The following is an 18395-nucleotide window of genomic DNA, read 5'->3' on the forward strand; positions in this document are numbered from 1 at the left end:
CAGAGCACTGTTCTAACCGCTGGGGTAGATACAGTTTAATCAGGTCGTCCCACGTGAGGCTCACAGTTAATCCCCATTTTACAGATGAGGTAACTGAGGCACAGAGAAGTTAAGTGACTTGCCCACAGTCACATAGCCTACAAGTGGCAGAGCAGGGATTCGAACCCATTACCTCCGACTCCCAAGCCCGGGCTCTTTCCACTGAGCCACGCTGCTTCTTGCTATTACCAAGCACTATTCTGAGCATTGAGGTAGATAATAATAATAATCATAATGATGGCATTTGTTAAGAGCTTCCTATTTGTCAAATGCTGTTCTAAGCCCTGGGATAGATACAAATTAACCAGCTTGGTCACTGTCCCTGTCCCACACGGGGCTTGCCATCTTAATCCCCATTTTAAAGATGAGGTAACTGAGGCACAGAGAAGTGAAGTGACTTGTCCTAGGTCTCTATGTGCCAGGGACTGTATTAAGCATGGGGGGGTGGGGTAGATACAAGCTAATCAAGATGGACTCAGTCCATGTTCCACACAGGGCTCACAGTCCTAACCCCTATTTTACAGATGAGATAATTGAGGCCCAGAGGAGTGAAGTGACTCACCCAAGGCCACACAGCAGACAAGTGGCCAAGACAGGATTAGAACCCAGGTCTTCTGACTCCCAGGCCCATGACTTATCCACTAAACCATGCTGCTTCTCCAAAATAACCTTCCTATTCATTAATAAGCCAGAGAGCTGTGACAAGAAGTGCTCCACAAATACCACTGATTTATTCACACATAAATGACAATAGCTTAAAATAATACTGCATATATGCTCTGTATAATGGTGATATTTCAACTTGGGCATTTAAAAGCCTGATCACAAGCCACACTTTGACTTGCAGACCTAAAAAACATAAGTCTATTTTAAAGAAAGAAGGAAATAGAGAAAAGATGGCTTGCCCCACCTGCAATCTATGGAACTAATTTTATCATGACCTAGTATATTTGATACTCTGCCACATGTTCTAAATGGATTAGGAAGGGGAAACTGATGGTTTAGTCCCAGGGAGGTGGTATATTTAGACAGTGTTCTTTGGCCCTGGAGCAAGATGTCTGACGCTATGAGCCTGGCACTGCAACTCCATGATAAAAATAGATTTCTACATCTGACGCCTACGTGTTTCTGTACAGAAGAAGAGAGTAACAAAATTGCTGCTAGACTAGAACAGCACCTGCTCCACCCCAGGAAATGTCTATCACATCCCCAAGGAGCCTGATTTGATTGGTCTGTCTTTCCTGGGAAGGACAATTCTCTACTGGTTGGAATTCTTGGGAATTCCAAGAAATTTTAACCATTCATTCATTCAATAGTATTTATTGAGCGCTTACTAGGTGCAGAGCACTGTACTAAGTGCTTGGAATGTACAATTCGGCAACAGATAGAGACAATCCCTTCCCGTTGACTGGCTTACAGTCTAATCGGGGGAGACAGACAAAAACAATAGCAATAAATAGAATCAAGGGGATGTACATCTCCTTAACAAAATAAATAGGGTAATAAAATCTATACAAATGAGCGGACGAGCACAGTGCTGAGGGGAGGGGAAGGGAGAGGGGGAGGCGCAGAAGGAAAGGGGGGAAAAGGGGGCTTAGATGAGGGGAGGTGAAGGGGGGGGGCAGAGAGGGAGCAGAGGGAAAAGGGGAATCTCAGTCTGGGAAGGCCTCTTGGAGGAGGTGAGTTCTCAGGAGGATTTCAGAAGTATTTCAGTAGTAAGCAATAAGAAGTACTTCAGAATGTCATAAAGTTTGGAAAGATGTCATTCGTCTCTTCAGTGTGTTCTATTTTATCTGAGAGTGACTGGAGAGAGCATTCTCCAAGTGAACCTGCAACTCTCGGCTACCTATTTATTTTGCTTTTTGAAAATGCGAGCTTACTACTCAAAGTCTTTTCTCCATCCATCAGTGGTATTTACTGAGCGCTTACTGTGCACAGAGTACTGTACTAAGGGGTTGGGAGAGTACAATACGACAGAGTTGGAAGACTTATTCCAGCACTTAGTACAGAACCTGGCACACAGTAAGTGCTTAACAAATACTATCATTATTATTATATTACCTGCCCACAGTGAGCTTACAGTCCAGGAGGAGACACTGGGGTTAAATCCCAAAGGAAATAAGTTAAGCACTTAGTAAAGTGCTCTGCACACAGTAAGGACTTAATAAAAATGACTGAATGAATAACAGATACCAAAGGACTTCCTGTGTAAAAATGAATAGCTGTAAAAACCAGGGCATTGATTTGGGGTAATTCAGCAAGAGTGCCTGGCATATGGTAAGCACTTAAACACCACTATCAATATTAGCATTATTGCTATTACTATTGAGAATCAAAAAGACAAGAAACCAAAAGCAAAGCATTATTGTCTTTCAAACAGGTGTCCTGAAGAGACAATGAAGAGTGCTGATGGGTGAAACACTCAGGAATATCCTTACCTTGGAGGAACTGGCAGGCTGGGACACAATGAGGTTATTTGGGGATTTGGGATGTCACTGGAAAAATTCAAATTATAGACACACAGAAGAGACCCTGAAAGTGAGGAAAGGAACATCATTATCCATTCCCAAACAGAGCTCTTCCATTCCAATGTTATAATGATGCTGATGATGCTGACAATAATAATGATAATAATAGAGGATTGTGAGTTTGTTGTGGGCAGGAAATGTGTCTTATCAACTCTGTTGGATTGTATCTTCCAAGCGCTCAGGACAGGGCTTTGTACATAGTAAGCGCTCAATAGATCCCACTGATTTATGCTTATTGGTGTCCGAGCACTGTAGTAAGCACCGGGTTTCTTACAATATAATCAGATCAAAGTTCTTGACCCGCCTGGGGCTGGGAGTCTAACTAACAGGGAAAAGAGGTACTGAATTCCCATTTTACTCATGAGAAAACTGAGGTTCAGAGAAGTTCAGTGACTTGCCCAACGTCACAAAGCAAGCAAGTGGCAGAGCCGGGAATAGAAACCCGATTCCCTGGCCCATGCTCTTTCCATTAGGCCAAACTGCTTCTCAGCTCCAAAGATCAGTTTTGAATCGTTATTTTTAGGCTCACACCCTCTTTCAGGGAGAGGAGTCTCAAGATTCAGATGGGAAGTACGGCACGGTAAGGGAACGCGTGTATTCCAGCAAGTTCGTAAGAGATAATAACGTCGGTATTTGTTAAGCGCTTACTACGTGCAGAGCACTGTTCTAAGCGCTGGGGTAGATACAGGGTCATCGGGTTGTCCCACGTGAGGCTCACAGCTAATCCCCATTTTACAGATGAGGTAACTGAGGCACAGAGAAGTGAAGTGACTTGCCCACAGTCACACAGCTGACAAGTGGCAGAGCCGGGAGTCGAACCCATGACCTCTGACTCCGAAGCCCAGGCTCTTTCCACTGAGCCACGGGGAGACCGATCCCATCTCTGAATACTAGTCCCTAAACCACACCCACTCTGAATGGAAACCACCTGTGAGCAGGCGCTGTGTCTTCTTTTTTAAAATGGCATTTGTTAAGCGCTCACTATGTGTCAAGCACTGTTCTAAGCGTTGGAGTCGAGACAAGCTAATCGATCCCTGTCCATCACGGGGCTCCCAGTGTAAGTAGGATGGAGAACAGTTTATTGACTCTCCATTTTGCTGTGGAAGAAACTGAGGCCCAGGGAAGTTGAGTGACTTGCCCAAGGTCACCCAGCAGTCCAGCGGTGGAGCAGGGATTAGAACCCAGGTCCTCTGGCTCCTAGGCCTCTGCTTTATCCACTTGGCCACTCTTCTGCCTGCTTAATTCTGCTAGAGGATGTGTTTTCCTTATGTTTTTCGGCTAGGCTGTGATGGCAGGAGGGGTGTCACTGCGTCTGAAGAGATGGTTGTGCTGGGCAAACACAGCGAGCACTTCAGTGTGAGTTTTCCTGAAACACGGGTTCTGCAAGAACCTAGCCCGCCTAACTGAAGTGGACATTCGGCAGTCAGCACACAGAAGGAGGTCAGTAAGTTCTACTGACTGATTTGTGCCTGCACCAGATAAATTCAGAGAACAGGCACAACCAGAACTCAGAATCTGAACAGTCCGTACTGATTAGTCTTAGGGTACTTCCACACAATGTTGCAAAAAGGAAAAATAAAAAACCCTTGGCTTCAATCAATTGTATTCACTGATCATTTACTTTGTGCAGGGTCCTGTACTAAGCACTGCAATTTATTAACATCTTCACTAGACTTGGAAGCCCAGTGCCTGGCACATAGTAAATGCTTAACAAATATCATCATCATTATTATTATTTTGGACGGAGCAGCGTGGCTCAGTGGAAAGAGCACGGGCTTTGGAGTCAGAGGTCATGGGTTCGAATCCCGGCTCGGTCACTTGTCAGCTGTGCGACTTTGGGCAAGTCACTTCACTTCTCGGTGCCTCAGTTACCTCATCTGTAAAATGGGGATGCAGACCGTGAGCCCCACGTGGGACAACCTGATTCCCCTGTGTCTACCCCAGCGCTTAGAACAGTGCTCGGCACATAGTAAGCGCTTAACAAATACCAACATTATTATTATTATTATTATAGTCTACCAACTCTGTTATATTGCATTCTCCCAAGTTCTTGTTACAATTTAAGTGCTTAACAAATATCATCATTATTATTTTTTTTTTATTATTATGGGCAGAGAACATGTCTACCAACTCTTTTACACTGTACTCTCCCAAGTGCTTGGTACAGTGTTTTGCCCACAGTAAGCACTCAAGAACGATTGATGGACATCAGGAAAAATTTACATTGATCCCATCTCCTGTTTCATCAGGGGAGACTTTTACAAAGTGTGCCGAAAGATGAGACTCTAGATTTTCAACCAGTTCACAGCATCCAAAGAGGATTTCCAACCCTAGTAGATTTTGAGACTCAGGTTATTCTGGTTTGTCAGGGACTCAGACTCCCATCAATCATTTTTTATGGAGCCTTTACTATGGGCAGAGCACCGTACTAAGCATTTGGGAGAATACACTGTAACAGAGTTGGTAGCCACGTTCCCTTCCCTCAAGGATCTCACAGTCCAGAGCGGAACTTTCGATCAAAAGTAACTTTCTATTTTAATAACGTTGACCAAAAATTAAGATGAGTAATGAAGTGACAACCTCCTCAATGTCTAGGGATTTCCAAGAATTCTCCACTTCCCCTAAGGGGGTTCCCACCTCTCTCCTAGTAAGAAGTAAATCAGTTATCTAACCCGTGCTTGACCTCTGGCTGAATAACTGCAAGTTTGCCAGCTTTAAGCGCATGCGAGAAGCGGGTAATGTTTCAGGTAAGCTCAGATAAATCTGAAGGAAATGGAGCAAGCCTAGGCAAAGTGTCGGCCTTCGCCAATCAGAGTAAACTTCTGCAAGACAGCTGCCTTTCCCTGGGCGCGGTACTGCCTCAGAACACTCTACCTCCCAAAAGATATGTCCGACTACCCAAGTGACAGCACTGTAGGGGAAAGAAAGTAACCTGTGTTCTCTAAATCCTACCATTGTTCTTGGCAAAGCTTTGGATTTCTGCCAGAGAATTCAGTTGCTCTTGCGGGCAGCTCGATACGCACAGAGCGATGGAATTGATTTTCTGGTCTTTGATTTCCAGATTGCAGGAATTCATAAAGAAAACATGCCTAGAAGAGAGAGAAATGTTTGTTTTCAACCAATTTTCCTTCTTTTAAAAAACCCCAAAAAACTGTGGAACTTTCAGAAACCTGTACCATCAAAATAAAATAGGAAGGTAACCGAGAAGAGTTTTTTAAACCACTGTTTCATCCCTGTTAATATTTTTGTGCTGCTATAAGTTGCATAACACTACTGTAGGCATTTTTGAAACCAGACCCAGAGGTAAACCCCCAAAAGACGTTCTTTGCTCTCCAGCTTGTACTAAGCACTTGGGAGAATACAATACAACAGAGTCGTTAGACATGTGAGGTTAAACGAAGGACACAGTGCTGACATAAACATAGTGCATAATAATAATAATAGTAAAGGCACTTGTTAAGCACTTACTATGTGCCACACACTGTTCTAACAGCAGGGGTAGATACAAGTTAAACAGGTTGGGCCCCGTCCCTATCCCCCATGGGGCTCACAGTCAAAATAGGAAGGAGTAGGATTTAACCCCCATTTTACAGATGAGTTTACTGCACTTGCGCTGCCCAGCCAGCCTCACTGTCTCTTCCTGCCAAGGGCATTAGAAACCAGAAGAAATCCCATCCTCACCAAACTGAGGCCCAGGATTCTATTAACTGGCTTTCTGCAAAAAGCTGCGCTCTCTAAGGAATAACAAGGCCCACTTCCAGTCATGCCCTGGCTTCACCTCTTTTTTTAAGGAATTTAAGCGCTTACTACTTGCCAAACACTGTACTAAACACTGGGCTGGATACGAGCTGATGAGACTAGACAGAGAATTTAAGCGATTTTCCCCAGGTCACCCAGCAGATGCGTGACAGAGCCAGGATTAAGAGATAAAGAGAAAGCAATTGGCCGAACCGGAATTAGAACCCAGGTCCTCTGCCTCCCAGGTCCGTACTCTTTCCACTAGGCCACATTGCTTCTCTGGATTTTAAATATCAGAAGTGAGTCCCTCTTAAATCCCACCATCAGTTTATTACAAATAAAGAGAAGCAGCATGGCCTGGAGAAAGGCCACAAGAGGACAGGAAGTCAGGAAACCTGCATTCCAATCCCGGCTCTGCCTCTCGTCTGCTGTGTGATCTCAGGCAAACCGTCAACTTCTCTCTGCCTCAGTTTTCTCATCGGCAAAATGGGGTTTAAATTCCCATTCTCCCTCCAGTCTAGGCTGTGAGCCCCATATGGGACAGGGATGGCGTCTCATCTCATTGTATCTACTCAGCGCTTTATAGGCATATAGTAGACACTTCACAAAGCCACAGGCATTATTGTTATGCAGCAATTCTGAATTTACAAATGAGGTCATGCATGTTTCTGCCCATTTTTATCTGAAGTGGATAATAATACTAATTATGGTATTCGTTAAGCATTTACTATGTTCCAGGCACTGTCCTAAGCGCTGGGGTGGATACAAGCAAATCGGGTTGGACACAGTCCCTTGTCCCACGGGGGGCTCACAGTCTCGATCCCCATTTTACAGATGAGGTAACTGAGGCCCAGAGAAGGCGTGTGACTTGCCCAAGGTCACGCAGCAGACAACCGGCAGAGCTGGGATTAGAACCCATGATGCAGTATCTAAAGCATCTTTCACGGATGTTGCCCTTGATAGTGAAGGCCAAGTGTGGAACCTTAAGGTGCGCAAAGAGCCCACAAGGAAAATTAAAAACTAAATATCAAGAGCTTACTTTTTATTAGTCATGTCCTGCCCAGAGAGCGGAGCCCCTTCCACAGGTGAATTCTTCTTTCCACATAGGTTGCCAAAGCTGTCATAGCCAAACACCAGCCTTCCCGATGAGCCGGCCATAACAGCGTAGCCCATTATGAACACCTAGAGGAAATTCAGTCAGCACGTTGGATCAGCCTTAACCTCCCGGGCGCCAAGAATATCCAAACACGTTTCCCCCCAGAGGACAGGCGAAACTGGCTTAATCAACACAACTCTCGCTTGTGAATGGAAGTTGGGCTTGAAAAATTCTCAGCCTCCCCCCACATCTGCTTCCCCCCTTTAAAAACAGTCCAGATCAGGGAACCCTGAACACGGACTAAAGGCAGAGGCAGTGGCATAAAAAATGCAGAGTAGAAAAGAATGGTTCAAAATACGTCCCAAAATATGAGAACAGTCTACTCTAAATATTCAAAGATTGACGGAGTTGACTTTTGTATTCTACAACATAAAGAATGTCAGAAATCTAAGGTGAGGTCTTTGGCATTAATATGGAATCTTTTCTTGAAAAGGCTACATAACCTTAAACCAAGTACAGGGCTCAATCCATAGAAAACTTAAATGTAAACAAATTTTGATAGCTTCCTAAAACAAAGGCTATAAGTTCCTTTTTAGATCCGTCATTTCAGCATCTCGTATTGCATCTAAAATACAGGACGGCATAAAAAACAAGAGGCTGGACAGAAAAGGCATAAAGATACCTCATTCTATTTTAACTACTCATGATGAGAGATAAAACAGTGTGAGAGACAAAAATTGTTTCTAGCTCTCAGGGCAGAAGAGGTACAGAGAAGTAAGAGTTCTTCTCATCCCAACACTGTTTTGTATGCAGTGAATACTGACATTCTGAAATCTGATGTTTATTCTGCTTATAAGATTGGATAGTAACCAGTTTCCACCCCCAACTTATCTCCATGGCTTTGCCACTTGTCCATGATAGATCGCACTATCCTTTGAAGTTGTGACTAGAGAAGGCCTAAAAAAAAAGAGGGACTAAAAGCAGTTCTAAACATCCCTCTCCAGAGAGTGTAGTTCAGAAAAGCTGTGGGTTCTTAGGCAAGGAATCCTGGAGATGCCGTTGTTTGTACTTGAATATTCTTTTCAGAAGGGAGTGGATAAAAAAAGATTTGTTTATAAAAGTATCACAATGTGGAACTGTTCGGTTATTAAATAAAACCAACAGCACTGACCTCCATGTACAACAAAACAACCCTTCAAGGTTAACAAATCCATCTGAAAAATGTGGAGAGATAAACAAACCTGGGGAAAATTAAACACTCGTTAAACCCACACAAGTCTCCTACAGCCTAAGGAAGGGAGGCTGTCCTGGAATGGTAAAAATGCAAATAGTAGATTCCCTGATGGAGCCTCTTTAAAAATCTTAGTTTTCCCATTGAAACTGGAAATAAATCCCTCACAGTCCTTTTGTTTGGAAACTGTTAGTAAAGTTACAAGTATTTTCTTTTGCACCCCTGGTGGAATAAGGTACTCATATTATTAATGTAGTCAGGACCTACAATGTAATTTTTTTTAGTCGGTCATTGGATACATGCAAAAGACATGGTATATATTACATTGGCTTATCATTTAATCAGTAATAAAACAGCAGATTGCATGTCAGCACTTGGATATATTAGGCTTCTTTTATTTCAGAAACAGATACAGCTGACCTTTTAAAGGCGGTGGTGGAGAGGAGTTTACTTTGGGAACCTTGTAGCTCTATGCTGATACAAGGGCTGATAATAGGGCTGTAGAACCAAACTTCTCAACTGAAAAATTCCAAGAAGCCACAAACTGTGGACAGCTGACCTTGCGCTGCCCAGCCAGCCTCACTGTCTCTTCCTGCCAAAGGCATTAAAAACCAGAAGAAATCCCATCCTCACCAAACTGAGGCCCAGGACTCTATTTAGTGGCATGCTGCAAAAAGCTGTGCTGTCTAAGGAAAAACAAGGCCCACTTCCAGTCATGCCCTGGCTTCGCCTCTTTTTTTTTTTTTTAAAGGAATTTGTTAAGCGCTTACTGCTTGCCAAACACTGTACTAAACACTGGGTTGGATACGAGCTGATCAGACTAGACACAATCCATGTCCCACATGGGGCTCACAGTTTTAATCCTCATTTTACAGGTGAGGTAACTGTAAAAGTGAAATGACTTGCCCCAAATCACACAGCAGACAAGTGGTAGAGCGGGGATTAGAAACCAGGTTCTCCTGACTCCCAGGACGATGCTTTGTCTAATAGGCCATGCTCCTTCTCCGTTCACTCGTATTTGGGACACTTGCTAAATCACCAATTTATGCAATTATTTTTTTAAACCCCCAAAATGCGAGTAGTAATAATAATGGTGGTATTTGTTAAGCGCTTACTATGTTCAGAGCACTGTTCTAAGCGCTGGGGTAGATAGAGGGTAATCGGGTTGTCCCACGTGAGGCTCACAGTTAATCCCCATTTTACAGATGAGGTAACTGAGGCACAGAGAAGTTAAGTGACTTGTCCACAGTCACACAGCTACGTTCTGCTATCGAAAGATAAAGTCTACCCACAACCGTATTGCTGGCCAACCACATTTCTTTGACAGAGAGCTCTGTTCCAATGGGGAAAATGTAGAAATATGTCAAATTCCCAACTCATTTCTATAAGCATCGGGCATTTCGACCAGTCATGCTTGAGGAGTTTCTGTCATTTTCATTATAAAAATAATTTTGATTAAATACTGATGCTTCAACCCATCAAAATTCCAGAAATCATCCAGCTAACCTTTCTCTTGTTTACTTGTACTCGTTTTGTTGTCTGTTTCCCCCCTTCTCGACTGTGAGCCCGTCGTGGGGTAGGGATCGTCTCTGTCGCTGAACTGTACTTTCCAAGCGCTTAGTACGGTGCTCCGCCCAGAGTAAGCGCTCGATAAATATGATGAACGAATGCTTTTCCCTCAAAAGGCCCAGATTTAGCTTTAAGGATAAGCAGGCTTTCCACTGGGATGAAGAAACATACCTACCAGGCCAGTCCAAAAGAGAAAAAACATTATAAGCCATGGCACATCTGTGCATTTCCTATAAATCTGAGGTCTCCACTCTCTCTGGCTGGAAGCGCTTTCGTCGGCACAGACCTTGGGAGAAGAGATGGAAAAAAGTTAGAAAAGTAAGAACGAGGCGGCGGGAGCCCCGGGAAGCCCCTGATCTAACTTTGGGAAAAAAGTGTTAAAACGCGAATGAGCAGGGGAGAGGGCAGAAGCAAAGGAGGGTTCCCGTCTTCATTCATTTATTCATTCGATCGCATTTACTGAGCGCTAACTGTGTGCAAAGCACTGGACTAACAAGTTGGGAAGCACGTTTCAGGAACAAATAGAGACAATCCCTGCCCACAACAGTCTCGCAGTCTAGAAGAGGGGAAGACAGACATCCAAACAAGTCAACAGGCATCAGGAGCATCATTATAAGTAGAATGATATACATATTATTAAAAATAAATAGAATGATAATTCTAAATATGTACATATAGAGAGAAGCAGCGAGGCTCAGTGAAAAGAGCACAGGCTTGGGAGTCAGAGGTCGTGGGTTCTAGTCCCGGCTCCGCCGCTCGTCAGCTGTGTGACTTTGGACGAGTCAGTTCACTTCTCTGTGCCTCAGTTACCTCGTCTGTAAAATGGGGATGAAGACTGTGAGCCCCACGTGGGACAACCTGATACCTTCGTATCTCCCCCAGTGCTTAGAACAGCGCTCGGCACATAGTAACCGAGGATGCGGGGACAGGTGCGGGAGAGGGGGGAAAAGGGGGAAAGGTGTGGGGACAGGTGCGGGAGGAGGAGCTGAGGCTTAGGAGCAGAGAGGACAGGTGAGAGAGGCGAGGATGCGGGGACGGGGGCGGGGACAGGAGCGGGAGAAGGAGTGGAGGCTCAGGAGCCGAGAGGACAGGAGAGACAGAGGGCGAAGATGCTGGGACAGGTGCGGGGGGGGGGGGGGGAGCTGCGGGGACAGGTGCGGGAGAAGGAGAGAGGCCCAGGAGCCGAGAGGACAGGTGAGACAGAAGGCGAGGATGAGGGGACAGGGGCGGGAGAGAGGGGGAAAAGGGAAAAGTTGCGGGGACAGGGGCGGGAGAGAGGGGGGGAAAGGGGAAAGTTGCGGGGACAGGGGCGGGAGAGAGGGGGGGAAAGGGGGAAAGATGCGGGAGAAAGAGGGAGGCTCAGGAGCCGAGAGGACAAGTGAGACAGAAGGCGAGGATGCGGGGACAGGGGCGGGAGAGAGGGGGGGAAGAGGGAAAGGTGCGGGGGCAGGGGCGGGAGAGAGGGGGGGGAAAGAGGGAAAGGTGCGGGGACAGGGGCGGGCGAGCCCGCGGGGCCGCGGGCACAGGTGCATTCCTTCTTTCGACCGTATCTATCGAGCGGCCACAGGGCGCAGAGCACCGTACTGAGCGCTAGGAAAGTGCAACTGGGCAACAGACGGAGACGCTCCCCGCCCGCAGAAGAAAAGCAAAGGAGGACACAGGCGTCCAGAGCCGGGGCGGGAAGCAGGGCGGGCCGCGGGGCCGCGGGCTGCGGGACCAGGGCCCGGAGGGGGCTGCGGGGGCCCGGGGGAGCTCACCGGGGAGTCACCGGAGAAGCAGCGGCGGGAGAAGGAGGAGGAGGAGGAGGAGGAGGAGGAGGAGGAGGCGGTGGCCATCCGGACGGCAGAGGAGCGGCCGGGAGCAGCAGGCGGGGAGGAGCAGGGAGGGAGGAGCAGGGAGGGAAGGAGGAGGAGGAGGGAGGAAGGAGAGGGAGGACTTGCGAGGAGGGAGGGGGGAGGGAGGAAGGGGGAAGGGGGAGAAGGAGGAGGGGTGAAGTGGGGGAAGGAGGGGGGGGAAGGAGGGGAAGGAAGGGGAGGAAGGAGGAGAAGGAAGGGGGAGGGGGGGAGGGAGAAGAGGAAGGGGGGAAGGAGGAGAAGGAAGGGGGGAAGGAGGAGAAGGAAGGGGGAAGGGGGAGGAGGAAGGGGGGAGGAAAGGGGGAAGGAGGAGAAGGAAGGGGGAAGGGGGAGGAGGAAGGGGGGAAGGAGGAGAAGGAAGGGGAAGGGGGAGGAGGAAGGGGGGAGGAAAGGGGGAAGGAGGGAGAAGGAAGGGGGAAGGGGGAGGAGGGAGGGGGGGAGGAAAGGGGGAAGGAGGGGGGAGGAAGGAGGGGGGAGGAAGGGGGGAAGGAGCGGGGGAGGAAGGGGGAGGAGGAGAAGGGGGGAGGAGGAGCAATTAAACTTGACTGCGTCAATTGATCAATCAAGAAATCACTGGCAATCCAATGCATAATCACAAAACGTCAAACCAGTTGAAGAGATTATGGTTTCTCTATACCCCTCTAAAATCTGGGGAGTCAAATGCCTTGCATTAGTTTTCCAGAAAGCGGGTAAGTTTTGAGGACTGCAGAAGACTCTAATGGAGAGAGATTTGCTCAGAGGTAGTTTCCTACAAGATACTTTAGGAAGGAATGAGGAAGGCCATTCAACCTAAATCAACTGATAGAATTTATTAAGCACCTACTCTGTGCAGTTCGTCATAACCAATCAATGTCATTTATTGAGCGCCGATTGTGCGCAGACCACTGTATTAAGTGTTTGGAGAGTGCGATAAAGTAGACAGATGACATAATCCCAGCCCACGGGGATCTTAAGGACTGGAATCTCTGATTTATCGATCGATCAGTAAATCGACGGCATTTAATGATTGCTTATTGTGTGCAGAGCACTGTGCTAAGTGCTTGGGAGAGTACGACAGAGCCGGTAGGCAAAATACCTGCCCACACATGATCTCTCCGGGTAGACATTTGGAAGGGTGGCTCAGCTGTAACCCTTCATGGTGAAATTCAAACTTAAGAGACTCTTTAATGGCTCATTGAGTTCTGTCCTAGGAGAGCAATAAGAATAGCCTATCAAGATCTTTACTAGGAACGGAAAAATGATTAGGGCCTATTTTATGAAAATCTATTTGATTAAAATCTGTTTTTATCCTATTTTTGAACGTAAACTTCTTCAAGTCACAATCTGTATTTCCTCAACGTTTTGCAAAGTACCTCCCTTGACGCTCCGCAGACATTCTAGAGGTAAACGGTACTAACTCCCCAAATCCGGAGTGTTTCCCAACGGGGACCCCAGAACTGTCTTCCGGCTCTGGTCCAGAGCCATTGAATCCCCTTCCCGGTTTCTCCTAACACCAAGGTTGCTGCTGTCTTGGACTGGGGAATTTGAATTTTTAATAATCTTAATTGCGGTATTTAAGTGCTCACTATGTGTCACCCACTTAAATCGAAAAAAGATAGCCCAGACACGGTCCCTGTCACATGGGGCTTAGGAGTCCAAGTTGAAGGGGGAATGGGAATTGAATCCTCATTCAGATGAGGAAACTGAGGGCCAGAGAAGTTAGGTTGATTGCCCAAGGTCAGGCAGGTGACAGAGGTGAGATTCATTCATTCAATAGTATTTATTGAGCGCTTACTATGTGCAAATCACTGTACTAAGCGCTTGGAATAAGAACCCAGGTCTTCTGCCACTCAGGCCCCAGCTACTTCCACTAGCCACCCTCCTTCACCAGACTACACTACTTTTAACCATCTGCTTGCCTCCTCCGTCCCACTGCTTGCCCACCTGCCGCATCCTGCAGAAACTGCCTCACTCTTTCATCATCTTCCACAGATAAACACACTCCCAAAGGGAAAGTGCTTGCCAGAGAACCCAGAATTGGCAGCAAGGAAGGAGATGGGAAGTGGGGAGGAGGGAAATAACAACTCTAATATTTTTTAAGCTCTTACCATGCGCCAGGTACCGCACGAATTTACTCAGGTGGATACCAACAAATCGGGTGGAACACAGCCCCCCTCCCACGTGAGGCTCACAGTCTCAATCCCCATTTTACAGATGAGGAAACAGAGGCCCAGAGAAGTGAAGTGACTTTCCTAGGGCTACACAGAAGACAAGTGACGGAGCAAGGATTAGAACTCATGACACTGCCCGGATCATCTTCCTACAGAAACACTCTGGGCCTGTCACTCCCCTCCTCAAAAACCTCCAGTGGTTGCCTATCAACCTCTGCAAGAAACAAAAACTTCTCACTCTTGGCTTCAGAGCTCTCCATCATTTTGCCCCCTCCTACCTCACCTCCCTTCTCTCTTTCTACTGCCCACCCTGTACGCTCCACTCCTCTGCCGCTCACCTCCTCACCGTCCCCCGGTCACGCTTATCCCGCCGTCAACCCCTGGCCCACGTCCTCCCGCTGTCCCGGAATGGCCTCCCTCCTCACCTCCGCCAAACTAACTCTCTTCCCCTCTTCAAAGCCCTACTGAGAGCTCACCTCCTCCGGGAGGCCTTCCCAGGCTGACCCCTCCCTTTCCCTCTGCTCTTCCTCCCACCCCCTCCCCATTCCCTCTTCTCCCACCCTCCGCTCTTCCCCCTTCCCCTCAGCACTGTCATATTTGTATATATTATTACCCTATTTATTTTGTTAATGAGGTGTATATCTCCATGATTCTATTTATCTTGATGATGCTGTCTGGTTTTGTTTTGTTCTGTTTTGCTTTGCCGTCTATCTCCCCCATTTAGACTGTGAGCCCGTCACTGGGCAGGGACTGTCTCTATCTGTTGCCAAATTGTCCATTCCAAGCGCTTAGTACAGTGCTCTGCACATAGTAAGCGCTCAATAAATACTACTGAATGAATAAATGACCTTCTGACTCCCAGGCCCAGACTCTATCCGCTAGGCCAGAGGTTGGGCTTAACTGGTCACTGCACGGGGACCCCGGTGAGAGGTGACAAGATGATTTTACTTTGGGTTAGAAGTGAATTTAGGGAAGCTCCTTTGTGGGCAGGGAGTGTGTCTGTTATTGCCTTGTACTCTCCCAAGCGCTTAGTACAGTGCTCTGCACACAGCAAGTGCTCAATAAATATGATTGAATAATTCTGATTGAAGGAATGAACTAATTTTATAGTTATATGGGACTAATTTAATAGTCCCAGCTCTGCCACTTAATAATGATGGTATTTGTTAAGGGCTTACTGTGTGCCAAGCACTGTTCTAAGCACGCACAGTTCTAAGCACTGAGCATTGCTCTAAAACCTGGCACTATCTGCATAGTGACTTGGGGCAAGTCACTTTACTTCTCTGTGCCTCAGTTCCCTCATCTGTAAAACGGGGATTAAGACTGTGAGCCCCAAATGGGACATTCATTCATCCATTCAATTGTATTTATTGAGCACTTACTGTGTGCAGAGCACTGTACTAAGCGCTTGGAAAGTACAATTGGGCAACAGATGGAGACAATCCCTGTGCAACAACGGGCTCTCAGTCTAAAAGGGGGAGACAGACAGTAAAACAAAACAAGTAGTCAGGCATCGATACCATCAAAATAGATAAATAGAACCATAGATACATACACATCATTAATAAAACAAATAGTGTAATAAATAATATATAAAGACACAAGTGCTGTGGGGAGGGGAAGGGGGTAGAGCAGAGGAAGGGAGGAGGGGGGATGGGGGGAGGAGGGGCAGAGGGAAGGGGAAGGCTCAGTCTGGGAAGGCCTCCTGGAGGAGGTGAGCTCTCAGAAGGGCTTTGAAGAGGGGAACAGAGTTTGGTGGAGGTGAGGAGGGAGGGCGTTCCGGGACCGCGGGAGGACGTGGCCCGGGGGTCGACGGCGGGATAGGCGAGAACGGGGGACGGTGAGGAGGTGGGCGGCGGAGGAGCGGAGTGGGCGGTGGAAAGAGAGAAGGGAGGAGAGGTAGGAGGGGGCAAGGGGATGGACAGCTTTGAAGCCAAGAGTGAGGAGTTTTTGTTTTGTGTGAAGGTTGACAGGCAACCACTGGAGGTTTTTGAGGAGGGGAGTGACAGGCGCAGAGCGTTTCTGTGGGAAGATAATCCGGGCAGTGGAGTGAAGTGTAGACTGAAGTGGGGAGAGACAGGAGGTTGGGAGGTCAGAAAGGAGGCTGATGCAGTAGTCCAGTCGGGATAGGATGAGAGATTGTACCAGCAAGGTAGCGGTTTGGATGGAGAGGAAAGGGCGGATCTCGGTGAAGTTGTGAAGGTGAGACCGGCAGGTTTGGGTGACGGATTGGATGTGTGGGGTGAATGAGAGAACGGAGTCAAGGATGACACCAAGGTTGTGGGCTTGTGAGACAGGAGCAGCATGGTCTAGTGGATAGAGCAGGAATCTGAGTCAGAAGGGCCTGGGTTCTAATCCCAGTTCCGCTACTTGTCTGCTGTGTGATCTTGGGCAAGTCACTTAACTTCTCTGAGCTTCAGAAATGTTATCCGTGCCTCAAAATGAAAATGTTCAGGTCGTGTTTGTCCACTCCTCGAGAAACTCCAACGGTTGCCCATCCACCTCCGCATTAAACAGGAACTCCTCACCGCTGGCTTTAAAGTACTCAATCGCCTTGCCCCCTCCTACCTCACCTCACTCCTCTCTGCCTACAACCCACCCCGCATACTTCAGTCTTAGAATCCTAACCTTCTCACTGTACCTTGGTCTCATCTATCTCGCCGCTGGCCTCTCGTCCACCTCCCGTTTCCGGCCTGTAATGCCCTCCCTCTTCATAACAGACAGACAGTTAGTCTCTCCCGCTTCAAAGCCTTATTGAAGGCACCCCTCCTCCAAGAGGCCTTCCCTGACTAAGCCCTCCTTTCTCCTTCTCCCACCCCCTTCTGCGTTGCCCTGATTTGCTCCCTTTATTCACCCTCCTCCCAGCCCCTCAGCACTTATGTACATATTTTAAGTTTATTCATTTATATCAATGTCTGTTTCTCCCTCTAAGCTGTAAGCTCACTGTGGACAAGAAATGTGTCTATTATTGTATGTTACTTTCCCAAGCACTTAATACAGTGCTCTGCACACAGTAAGTGCTGAATAAATACAGTTGACTCAGTTCCCTCATCTGTAAAATGAATATTACGACTTCCAGCCCCCACATGGGACATGGACTGTGTCCAACCTGATTAGATTATATATACTCCAGCGCTCAGTACAGTGCCTGGCACATAGTGAGTGCTTAAAAAAAAAATAAAGCAGTGCAGCAGAACAACTGGATGTTGAGAGACAACAGCAGCAAGCAGAGCTGGTATCTGCAGCCAAGAAGTTAGGGACTTTTTCAGTTGGAATTTAGAGAAGGTAACGAGACTAAGAGGCAAAATAAAAAATAGTCCCAGGCCTTGGAAAAAAGCACATTATTAAAAGCAGTCTTTGTAAAGTGTATACATTGCGGTCAGACTCGTCTACACATCGGTGTTTGTAATCACACCAACGTGTATAAAATGAATTACCAATAGTGTTATCTTCAAATAAGAAGACATTTCTGGGGGTATTATGCAATTTATCACCTTCGAATAGGAAGGACAGCTATATAGACCCTACACACATCAACAGATGAGGAATTTCACTCATTTTTAATAATCCCAGTTCTTTTCCAATTCTCAGTTTAGTCTGGAATGGTTTCAAAATACTAGAAATAATCCAAAGAGCAAAATCCAGGTCAAATTTAAATGGGATTTGCTTGAATCAGCCGTTTCACATGAAAACTCTTAAATATTTTTCACTAAGCCCTTCACTAAAGTGTGTAATCATGTTTTAGGGCCAGCGTGCGTGAAACCATCTCTGTTTATACAGACTCCAGTGTGGTGGCCTAACAATTATTTCAGATTACGGGGTTGCAGTTCAGTAAATCTCTGTCACGTGTTCGTTCTACATGTTTGGGAGGGTGGATTTTCGACTTTTAACTATTGCACAGAGATATTTTCTTCTGCTTACTACGATGCTTCCCTAGATACTTATAAAAATGATAACGATGTTCAGGTAAACAAGGGTGAAATAACTGTAGGAAACTTGGTTAGGGTTTTTATAAAATGCCGGAGCAGATTCGGCAGAGGCAATTTTTGAATGAGACAATTGTTTCCAGATGTAAGGGAAAGACTATCTTTTATTCATTCATTTAATTGTATATACTGAGTGCTTATGATAGGAAGAGCACTATACTGACTGCTTGGGAGACTCCAATATAACAATAAACAGACACATTTC

At 46.6% G+C, this 18395-nt stretch overlaps 1 protein-coding gene across 2 annotated transcripts in view; it reads right to left on the reverse strand.

Annotated features, from left to right (window-relative positions):
* SLC44A3 (solute carrier family 44 member 3) overlaps positions 1-12034 on the reverse strand; it is a 128830-nt gene extending 116796 nt beyond the window's left edge. The window contains exons 1-5 of one of the 2 annotated variants that reach the window (XM_029063923.1): positions 11959-12034; positions 10377-10487; positions 7345-7487; positions 5520-5656; positions 2478-2571 (exon numbers count right to left, since the gene is read on the reverse strand). In XM_029063923.1, coding sequence (XP_028919756.1) covers positions 2478-2571; positions 5520-5656; positions 7345-7487; positions 10377-10403 — 401 coding nt within the window. In that variant the 5' untranslated portion in view covers positions 10404-10487; positions 11959-12034. Of the gene's footprint in view, positions 1-2477; positions 2572-5519; positions 5657-7344; positions 7488-10372; positions 10488-11958 lie in introns of those variants that run through there. The other variant, XM_029063920.2, reaches the window with a different exon arrangement.
* Between the last annotated feature and the right edge of the window lie 6361 nt (positions 12035-18395).

This window comes from Ornithorhynchus anatinus, chromosome 4, assembly GCF_004115215.2.
Source record: "Ornithorhynchus anatinus isolate Pmale09 chromosome 4, mOrnAna1.pri.v4, whole genome shotgun sequence".
Lineage (NCBI taxonomy): Eukaryota > Metazoa > Chordata > Mammalia > Monotremata > Ornithorhynchidae > Ornithorhynchus > Ornithorhynchus anatinus.